Source organism: Schistocerca americana, chromosome 1 (genome assembly GCF_021461395.2).
Source record: "Schistocerca americana isolate TAMUIC-IGC-003095 chromosome 1, iqSchAmer2.1, whole genome shotgun sequence".
In the NCBI taxonomy this organism is placed as follows: domain Eukaryota; kingdom Metazoa; phylum Arthropoda; class Insecta; order Orthoptera; family Acrididae; genus Schistocerca; species Schistocerca americana.
This window is the reverse complement of record NC_060119.1, coordinates 751,722,551-751,733,648: the sequence shown is the minus strand read 5'-3', so window position 1 is coordinate 751,733,648 and position 11,098 is coordinate 751,722,551. Positions and strand designations below refer to the sequence as shown.

General features: G+C 45.1%; 1 protein-coding gene across 1 annotated transcript in view; it reads left to right on the top strand.

Moving 5' to 3' along the window:
* The first annotated feature begins 5,693 nt into the window (after window positions 1-5,693).
* The window catches only part of LOC124594045, an 80,228-nt gene continuing 74,823 nt past the window's right edge, over window positions 5,694-11,098 (top strand). The window contains exon 1 of the mRNA XM_047132398.1: window positions 5,694-6,023. Within this exon, the coding sequence (XP_046988354.1) occupies window positions 5,694-6,023 (330 nt within the window). The remainder of the gene's footprint in view (window positions 6,024-11,098) is intronic.

Here is an 11,098-nt window from a genome sequence, read left to right as displayed (position 1 = left end):
GTGCTATGGTGTGGGTAGACATAATGTTACTTGAGCATACTGTTCTCAAAGTCTTTGAACACGATCCACCGGTAAATTTCCGTGGGTGACAATGCGTGACTGCTTCCAACTGCACGGGTGGAGGCGCTCTCGGAACGAGACGATATTCGGTGAATAGACTGGCGTACCCGTTCCTTCGACTTAAATCCTATTGAGGACGTTTGAGCAGCGTTGGGAAAACGTATTAGAGCATTTTCATATGCATCAACGACCGTCCAGTAGTTACCTTCCGCGCTGGTAGAGGAATGAAACGCCCTGACACGCGTTACCAACTTTATGGCCAGCAGAGGAGCACGTTGCAGACCGTGCACTGCAATCCATGGTGATCACACGTCCTCTTATGGGCCCTGTCCTGCCCCTTTAATATCCAGTGGACCACTTCACATCGCGGTGACTCAGTGTAACTGTTGTCTTTGAGTAAAAGCGTCATTTCTGTTCGTCTCACTGAGTATTTCTTCCGGTTGCCTTCTGAACTGTACTGTACTGTACATTTCTTTCTGTGTACCGTCCACCTTACAGCGAGTGATGTGATTCGGCAGTGATACAGTACATCAGGCGAAAACTATTTCCGTCTTAAAGTTTTGCACAACACAGCATTTGATTTCAACAAATTGCTATAGTACAGTGACCATTAGTCATTCATATTTCGTCATTAGTTTTAATGGAAAATTATGTAATAGTCAAGAAAATGGTATCGCTGTACTCAACATAGTTTTCGGAATTGTTGAATCTAACTTCGGGCATGAGAAAACTTTGACAGAAAAAGTAAACAAAATAAACAGTCATGTGTACGTATCAAGATCCAAAATAAATTTTAACGATTTCTTGTTTATATTCAAAAAATTCCATACAGGCAAAATCACAGATGAAATTAATAGCATCGTTTCAAGTGGTGGTTCTGCTATAGTGGATGTTTTTAAAAAGAGGTAGTCTGCAGAGTACAGAAACTAGAAATATCCTTGCACCCTTGTAGGTGAAACTTCCGGGCAGTTTAAAACTGTGTGCTGGACTGAGACTCGAACTCAGGAGCTTTTCCTTTCGCGGCCAAGTGGTAGAGCACTCCTCTGAAGAGTGAAAATTTCATTCTGAATCCTTGTAGGTAGCTGTACGTCAGTGATAAGTATTTTTCAGCCAGTAATAAAGTCAATTACAGCTGTTATGATGCAAATGTTATGTCCACGTTAGTGACGATAAAAGAATGGAAGAGGCTAAAGGAATCTATCTCCGTAGGAATCTGGACAGGCAAGCAAAAGATTAGTTGACACAAGTGCACTTTAAATACATGTAATTTTCTCAACAAAGAACTGGAACACTGTTCACAACTTATGGCAACTGTGGCCAGCTACGAGGGCTATTCGGAAAGAAAGGTCCGATTAGGTGCGAAATGGAAACCACTGTGAAAATCCGATGGAACTTGGCACACATGTGTTGGGCAGTGTCTTTACTGTGCCTGTCGATAGCCTCACGTCGCTCTTTTCAGTTCAGAGAGCAAAATGATGACTTAGAAATGCCTAAAATAAGTGTTTCCTGCCAAGTATGTGGATCTTGCGAGAGACTACGTCTGCAGCTATGCAACCAAAATAACGCAAATGTCATGCACTTCTTTCTTCAAGACAATTTCAGCCGCATTCTGCAGGTTTCCGATGGGAAGTCTTTGATCACCCACAATACAGCCCTTAATTGGCTCTCTCCGTTGTTCATCTCGGCTCACATGAACCGCTGGCTACGAAGACAACATTTTGGCACAGACAATGAAAGGCAGACCAGTGTAGAGAACTGGCGGAAAGCACAAGCGGCTGCTTTCTGTGGCAAGAATAATGGAAAGTTTGTACAACGCTACGAGAAATGTCTAAGTCGCAGCGGCGACTATTTAGAGACGTAGCTGGAAGTGTGGCTAATAGTTGCGGAAAAAATTGATTTTCGCCAAGGTTTTCATTTCGCGACCTGTTGGGCCTTACTTTACGACTAGCCCTCGTATAAGCCTGACATGGTTGTGCGTCTATGTACACTGAATGTTTGCCAGTAAAGCTAACTATCAATAACTCGGTGTAGCGTTCGTCACCATCTGGCAACTAGAACCAATCTTGAACTAGAAAACTGGTGCCCAGATGTCCGCCGCTTATAACCCCTTTCTGGCGGTCGCAGGAATCTTCGACGCACCGGCTCCGCCAGTGTTGGTAAGTTACGATACTACACCAACGAATAGTATACTACTTGCAGTAACTGTTTAAAAATTGTAAAATTTCACACATATCGATATTGTGTGTGTGATGTGAATTGTGAATGCAATTTTGCCACCAACGTAAAGATAAGTATTGAGAGAACATTATTATGGAAACAAGAAAGAATAACAATACGGTTATAATTTATGAAAGCTAAATCAGAACTCTGATCCTAACTGTAATTATAAAAAACACCCAAGTTTGTATCTGCATGTACGTAAAAGATATATCCTTGAAAAATTGGGTGAGTATCTGAAAAATAAAATCTTTGTAGTCTTACGTCTAACTTAAAATTTTCCCCAAATTCCTTCATTCACGTGGAAGATATAGTCTTGTGGAATTGCATAAATCAATGGAAAAATAACATGTTCTGGCTTATACTGTGGATCTACTACCCAGGTTGACCATAAATTATATTGTCCTCTTGTGACCGAACTCTCACGACTTTTACATAAATTAAATTTGTACTTTTATTTGTCGACAAGCTGCGTACAATCCCAAAAAATTTATTATGAATCAGTTATTATTCTGCTATGTTACTAAAGCCACCATTATGCATCATCAGCCACCGTGCGCGAAATCAGACGCTGCACCTGCCGTTACGGTGCTGTGGCGCGCGACCTTGGCTATGAAAGAGATCGTAAGTTTTGCCTTCACAAGAGTCTTCAGCAGCTATAAAAGCTTTAAGTGTCACTGACTGGAGTATTTGCGTTTTATTGTTTGGGAAAATAACAATATTATCATTAATGTTTTTCTAAATTGAACTGTTTGTGCTCTAACTGGATTATTGTTAGACAAAAAAAGGCGCCCGACTACTGATTCCGAAGTAATTGGTAGATAGAGGCTCTCTCGTGTACTTCAGCCCCTATTACAAGAACACTGTCTTGAGCTTAACACTGCCTGCCCTCGTACCTTTCACATAAAAACCAGCAAGAAAGAGAAATTAGGATCGTACAAAGGAGCGTAGATAGACGTTTTTACCTCTCGTGCCATTTGCGAGTGGAAAAGGAAAAGAAATGATTTAGTGCTATAAGGTGCCCTCGCCACGCACATTATGGTAGCCACCAGAATATATACGAGGGGCAATTAAATGAAAACTGAACACCAATCACAATGAGACAACGAAATGATTCCATTTAAAAATAATCACCGAATACGATAAGACATTTATCCCATTGCGAGACGAGATAATCAGTTTCTTTTTCATAGATCGCGGTTGGTTGCTGATGGATCTACAACCGCAACCACTCTTGCTTCCTCGTCTGACTGCACCCAACGTCCACGCATATCTTTGTTCAGGTCACAAAAAACCTAAAAATTATTTAGTGAAAGATCTGGGTGGTACCGTGGATGTTGCAGTGTTCCCAACCATATCACTGAAATGTAGCCTTCATGCGACTGGCAGCGTCTGGGCGGGTGTAACCGTGCAACAGGACGGTGGTATCTGACAACATTCCTGGGCTTTTTGTACGTCCATCTTTGTGGTTGATGGTCTTCGGACATTCGGCCATTCTCTTATCTAACAAAATGAAGCACCTAAAGCCGTCATTTTGATGTTATTATAGTACAATGAGTTTTGTTGACTCAATACATCATCTTCAGGCCTTAACTGACGCTGCGGGGATGAAATCGAATCGTATACACGATCCAAACAGAGGCCTACATCAATGAAATGACTCCTCAGAATACCGTAAAAGTGACGTTGCGTCTGCAACCATTAACTACCAACTCACATTCCTGAGCGTTTTGAGTTTACGGTGCGTGACAGTCACCACAAAGTGTCTTCATAGCACTTGTGCATTGATTGTGATTCCATACTCAAGGATTGCAATTAGCAGAGGGTCCAGGCAGTTGAAGAACGACGTCGTGATGACCTTACGTGGTGCCACATGTAGCCCAACGGCAAGGGCAAAGCCAACAGTTGAAACATCCCATATGTCCCCCACCAAAGAAATTCAAAGCTGTTCACACAAGTTCCGGTAAGGTCACGATGACCTTCCTCTTCGACTGCAAGGGCCCTCTCTGCACGGAACCACAATCAATGAGCAAACACTAATAAGAAATTAATTAAAACTTCGGGGCTGAATTGCCGTGGTCCATATGTAAAACTTCTTCTTCCTGACGTTTCGTTGCTACTGCGGGCAACATCTTCCAAGGTGAGTCGGCGACTGGCTGCTAGGCGCTGGAGGTCCCGCTCATACAGAGCGCTTAGATGGCGCCACCACTCATCACGTGCTTTCGAGTTTAAAACTATCTCTGGCTAATGCCATCTATCTCGATTACAGGTAATCGATTGTCACATCGTTTGTACAAAGTCGCCCGCCATATCTTGTCTAGTTTTAATCCTTTTTTATTAAAATTATTTTCGTGCTTGTGGATCTCTATAACTTCTCTATACATGCGGGTATAACAATGTGAGGTCCTAGCTATCACGTTTGTCTCACTAAATTTTATTTCGTGATCACCGTCTTTGAAAACGTGTTCAGCTACAGCTGATTTGTCAATTTGTCCCAGTCTACAGTTCCTTTTGTGTTCCGTTATGCGAGTGTTAACACTCCTTTTAGTTGTACCACGGCTAAACGGAATTTTATACACACCTTGGGTAGCTAAGGGGTGTAGTGCGTCTTTCACCGATCTTAACGCCTAGCAGCCAGTCGCCGACTCACCTCAGAAGATGTTGCCCGCAGTAGGCAACGAAACATCAGGAAGGAGAAGAAGTTATACATATGGACCACGGCAATTCAGCCCGGAAGCTTCAATTAATGAAGACGCCGGCCATGAAAGCTTACATGTTATGACTATGAAGACACTTTGCGGAACTGCCAGACGGTATCATCCCGTTGCACGATAACGTGCGCTCCCACACTGGAAATCGTATGAAGACCACACATCGCAAGGTGTCTTCATAGCACTTGTGCATTGATTGTAATTCCATACCCAAGGATTGCAGTGAGCAGAGGGTCGAGACAACAAACACCGCAACATCGTCCGTGAGAGTGCTATATCTTTGGCGACCTGTAGTAAGGCATGCGAGGACGTCGGCTTCAGTCAGACGAGGAAGTGAAAGAGTGGGTGCTGTCGTGTATCCGCCAGCTGCTGACTACGTTCTATGAAATTGGAACTGTTCATCTCCTCTCCCAGTAGGATAAATGTCTTACAATACGTGGTGCTTGCTTTGGAGTGGAACCACTCCCACGGTCATCTTTTATGGGTGTTATGTAATTGTTAATGTAGGTGGATGTGAAAAGTCTCGATGGTATTCGTAATGGTGTACGACTTACGTTTGAGCCATGTACCTATAAGCACCTATGCAATGCGATCAAGTGTGAATGTCAGCAGTGACGTCATTGCTCACCTAGCGCATCTGCACATGACACTTACCGTGTGTTTTAATGACTGACACCTATTTTTTGATTCCGCAGGTAGGCGAACATGTCCGAAAGCAAGGTGCGTCACACAATGAAGGTGGACGAGCAGGCGACGGGTGAGGAGGAGGTGGACGAGGAGACGCGGGCGCTCGTGCGGCAGGAGTTCGGGCTGTACTCGCAGCTGATGTCGCTGGGCGGCATCTGGCCGGCGGGCGCCGCGGAGCCGGCGTGGAGGGCGGCGGCGCGCTGGCTGCTGCTGGCCAACTCGCTGCTGACGACGGCGTCGCTGGCGCGCGAGGCGGCGCTCGCCCGCCACCGCGGCGTCACCGACTTCGCGTGCCGCTGCGCCTTCGTGGTGAGCCTCGGCTCCAACAACGTCATCATGCTGCTGATGGCGCGCCGCCGCCGCCGCCTGCAGCGCCTGATGGCGCGCGCCGCCTCCATCGAGCCGCGCGCCTCCTGCCGCTGGGTGCAGCGCTACGCGCGCGTCGCCGCCGCCTCCATGGCCGCACAGGTGCTGCTCTGGATGGCCGGCTGCGTCTGCATCGGGCCGCACGCGGTGCGTACTGCCAGCTCGCTGCGCTGCCGCTGCAACCGCTCTCAGCCGTATTACGACAGTAGTTTATTTTTCAACCTCCAGTCCTTCGCGAAATGGAAAATGCAGCCACAGCCATCGTAAGAAAATAAAAAATTTTTTATTTGCAACATTTCGTTAGACTTTCCAGCTGCTACTCTACGTAGTCTCCGCTCCAAGTAAGACATTTATCGCAGCGCGGTATCAGCTCTCCAAATCCTCGTCATAGAAAGCAGCAGCCTACGATCCCCGCCAATTCTCTACGCTGGTCTGCAGCTCGCTGTGTGTGCCAAAATGCTCTTCTCAGAGCCAGCAGTCTGCGTGAACGAAGAGATGAAAATCGTAGGGAATCAAGTCCGGGCTGTATGGTGGGTGGTCGAACATTCCCAATCGGAAACGCTACATCAGCATTACTGTAGCACCTGCAGTGTACCGAACGTTGTCATGAAGAAGGAAACGCATGCGATCTGAAGTTTTCCCGGCGTATTTCCAATTTGAACAGTTCTCGGGTATCCGACCGGGTAGCGTCGTAATTTCTCCACAATATTTCGGCAGACGTACACGCTCCCATCTTCAGGTGGTTCCTGACGAATGCTGTGCTATTCCTCTCCGCGCCCTATATATACTAGCCGGACACTAGGAGAGGAACGGTGGACGGGGTAACGGCTAGTACACATAGGGCGCGGAGAGGAACAGCACAGCATTCTTCAGGAACCACCTGAAGATGGGATCGTGTACGTCTGCGAAATATTGTGGAGAAATTACGACGCTACCTGGTCGGATACCCGAGAACTGTTCAAAAAGGAAATCCATGACAGGCACGTGGGCTGCATGAAATCAGGCGACATCCGCCAGCAGGAATTCACACTTGGCCGAAGACATCTTGAGATGCTGGCTGTCCGTCCACGGACGGAAAGTGCGACGTCACGCGATGGACGGCCGTACTAGAGACACTGCGCAACTTATATGCGCAAAGGTTCACCAGATTTTTACTGTGGTTTTAATTTCGCGAACGATCGGTGGTTGGAAAAAAAAAAAGAATACCATAGCCTTCATAAATAGCTCACAACTTCAGTCCGGAACCGCGCTGCTGTTAGGGTCGCAGGTTCGAATCCTGCCCCGGGCATGGTTGTGTCTGATGTCCTCAGGTTAGTTCGGTTTCAGTAGTGGTAAGTGTAGGGTACTGATGACCTCACCTGTTAAGTCCCATTGTGCTTAGAGCCATTTCAGCCATTTTTTTAGCTCACAAAGAGTGCTGCATCCTAGGGGGCCTGCACACAATAATTTAAAAGTGAGTTAGGTAACTGCAGCATCGGAAACTTTTCTTGAGACATTTTATAATGATCCACAAGCTGCGACATGGTCGCGAATGAACAGTGACCGGAATGTAGAATGAATATCCTTTACTTTACGCCTATGGTCACGAAATTTTTTTGTCATCCACCTACTGGTTTCGCTCTATAATGGACATCTTCAAATACCCCTTGTAAAATCATGTCCTAATATACTGGAGCCATGGTGCCATCATCAAATTTTTTTTTTTGGTCATCAGTCTGCTGACTGGTCTGATGCGGCCCGCCACGAATTCCTTTCCTGTGCTAACCTCTTCATCTCAGAGTAGCACTTGCAACCTACGTCCTCAATTATTTGCTTGACGTATTCCATTCTCTGACTTCCTCTACAGTTTTTGCCCTCTACAGCTCCCTCTAGTACCATGGAAGTCATTCCCTCATGTCTTAGCAGATGTCCTATCATCCTGTACCTTCTCCTTATCAGTGTTTTCCACATATTCCTTTCCTCTCCGATTCTGCGTAGAACCTCCTCATTCCTTACCTTATCAGTCCACCTAATTTTCAACATTCGTCTATAGCACCACATCTCGAATGCTTCGATTCTCCTCTGTTCCGGTTTTCCCAAAGTCCATGTTTCACTACCGTACAATGCTGTACTCCAAACGTACATCCTCAGAAATTTCTTCCTCAAATTAAGGCCGGTATTTGATATTAGTAGACTTCTCTTGGCCAGAAATGCCTTTTTTACCATAGCGAGTCTGCTTTTGATGTCCTCCTTGCTCCGTCCGTCATTTGTTATTTTACTGCCTAGGTAGCAGAATTCCTTAACTTCATTGACTTCGTGACCATCAATCCTGATGTTAAGTTTCTCGCTGTTCTCATTTCTACTACTTCTCATTACCTTCGGCTTTCTCCGATTTACTCTCAAACCATACTGCGTACTCATTAGACTGTTCATTCCGTTCAGCAGATCATTTAATTCTTCTTCACTTTCACTCAGGATAGCAACGTCATCAGCGAATCGTATCATTGGTATCCTTTCACCTTGTATTTTAATTCCACTCCTGAACCTTTCTTTTATTTCCATCATTGCCTCCTCGATGTACAGATCGAAGAGTAGGGGTGAAAGGCTACAGCCTTGTCTTACAACCTTCTTAAGACGAGCACTTCGTTCTTGGTCGTCCACTCTTATTGTTCCCTCTTGGTTGTTGTACATATTGTATATGACCCGTCTCTCCCTATAGCTTACCCTACTTTTTTCAGAATCTCGAACAGCTTGCACCATTTTATATTGTCGAACGCTTTGTCCAGGTCGACAAATCCTATGAAAGTGTCTTGATTTTTCTTTAGCCTTGCTTCCATTATTAGCCGTAACGTCAGAATTGCCTCTCTCGTCCCTTTATTTTTCCTAAAGCCAAACTGATCGTCACCTAGCGCATTCTCAATTTTCTTTTCCATTCTTCTGTATATTATTCTTGTAAGCAGCTTCGATGCATGAGCTGTTAAGCTGATTCTGCGATAATTCTCGCACTTGTCAGCTCTTGCCGTCTTCGGAATTGTGTGGATGGTGCTTTTCCGAAAGTCGGATGGTATGTCACCAGACTCATATATTCTACACACCAAGGAGAATAGTCGTTTTGTAGCCACTTCCCCCAATGATTTCAGAAATTCTGATGGAATGTTATCTATCCCTTCTGCCTTATTTAACCGTAAGTCCTCCAAAGCTCTTATAAATTCCGATTCTAATACTGGATCCCCTATCTCTTCTAAATCGACTCCTGTTTCTTCTTCTATCACATCAGACAAATCTTCACCCTAATAGAGGCTTTCAATGTATTCTTTCCACCTATCTGCTCTCTCCTCTGCATTTAACAGTGGAATTCCCGCTGCGCTCTTAATGTTACCACCGTTGCTTTTAATGTCACCAAAGGTTGTTTTGACTTTCCTGTATCCTGAGTCTGTCCTTCCGACAATCATATCTTTTTCGATGTCTTCACATTTTTTCTGCATCCATTTCGTCTTAGCTTCCCTACACTTTCTATTTATTTCATTCCTCAGCGACTTGTATTTCTGTATTCCTGATTTTCCCGCAACATGTTTGTACTTCCTCCTTTCATCAATCAACTGACGTATCTCTTCTGTTACCCATGGTTTCTTCGCAGCTACCTTCTTTGTACCTATGTTTTCCTTCTCAACTTCTGTGATGGCCCTTTTTAGAGATGTCCATTCCTCTTCAATTGTACTGCCTACTGCGCTGTTCCTTATTGCTGTATCTATAGCGTTAGAGAACTTCAAACGTATCTCGTTATTCCTTAGTACTTCCGTATCCCACTTCTTGACGTATTGATTCTTCCTGACTAATGTCTTGAACTTCAGCCTACTCTTCATCACTACTATATTGTGATTTGGGTACGCCTTAAAATCCAGTATCTGATTTCGGAATCTCTGTCTGACCATGATGTAATCTAATTGAAATCTTCCCGTATCTCCCGGCCTTTTCCAAGTATACCTCCTCCTCTTGTGATTCTTGAACAGGGTATTCCCTATTACTAGCTGAAACTAGTTACAGAACTCAATTAGTCTTTCTCCTCTTTCATTCCTTGTCCCAAGCCCATATTCTCCTGTAACCTTTTCTTCTACTCCTTCCCCTACAACTGCATTCCAGTCGCCCATGACTATTAGATTTTCGTCCCCCCTTTACATACTGCATTACCCTTCCAATATCCTCATACACTTTCTCTATCAGCCGGCCGAAGTGGCCGTGCGGTTAAAGGCGCTGCAGTCGCTAACCGCAAGACCGCTACGGTCGCAGGTTCGAATCCTGCCTCGGGCATGGATGTTTGTGATGTCCTTAGGTTAGTTAGGTTTAACTAGTTCTAAGTTCTAGGGGACTAATGACCTCAGCAGTTGAGTCCTATAGTGCTCAGAGCCATTTTGTTTTTCTCTATCTGTTCATCTTCAGCTTGCGACGTCGGCATGTATACCTGAACTATAGTCGTCGGTGTTGGTCTGCTGTCGATTCTGATTAGAACAACCCGGTCACTGAACTGTTCACAGTAACACACCCTCTGCCCTACCTTCCTGTTCATAACGAATCCTACACCTGTTATACCATTATCTGCTGCTGTTGATATTACCCGATACTCATCTGACCAGAAATCCTTGTCTTCCTTCCACTTCACTTCACTGACCCCTACTATATCTAGATTGAGCCTTTGCATTTCCCTTTTCAGATTTTCTAGTTTCCCTACCACGTTCAAACTTCTGACATTCCACGCCCCGACTCGTAGAACGTTATCCTTTCGTTGATTATTCAATCTTTTTCTCATGGTAACCTCCCCCTTGGCAGTCCCCTCCCGGAGATCCGAATGGGGGACTATTCCGGAATCTTTTGCCAATGGAGAGATCATCACGACGCTTCTTCAATTACAGGCCACACCTGCTGTGGATACACGTTACGTGTCTTTAATGCAGTGGTTTTCATTGCCTTCTGCATCCTCATGTCGTTGATCATTGCTGATTCTTCCGCCTTTAGGGGCAATTTCCCACCCTTAGGACAAGAGAGTGCCCTGAACCTCTATCCGCTCCTCCACCCTCTTTGAC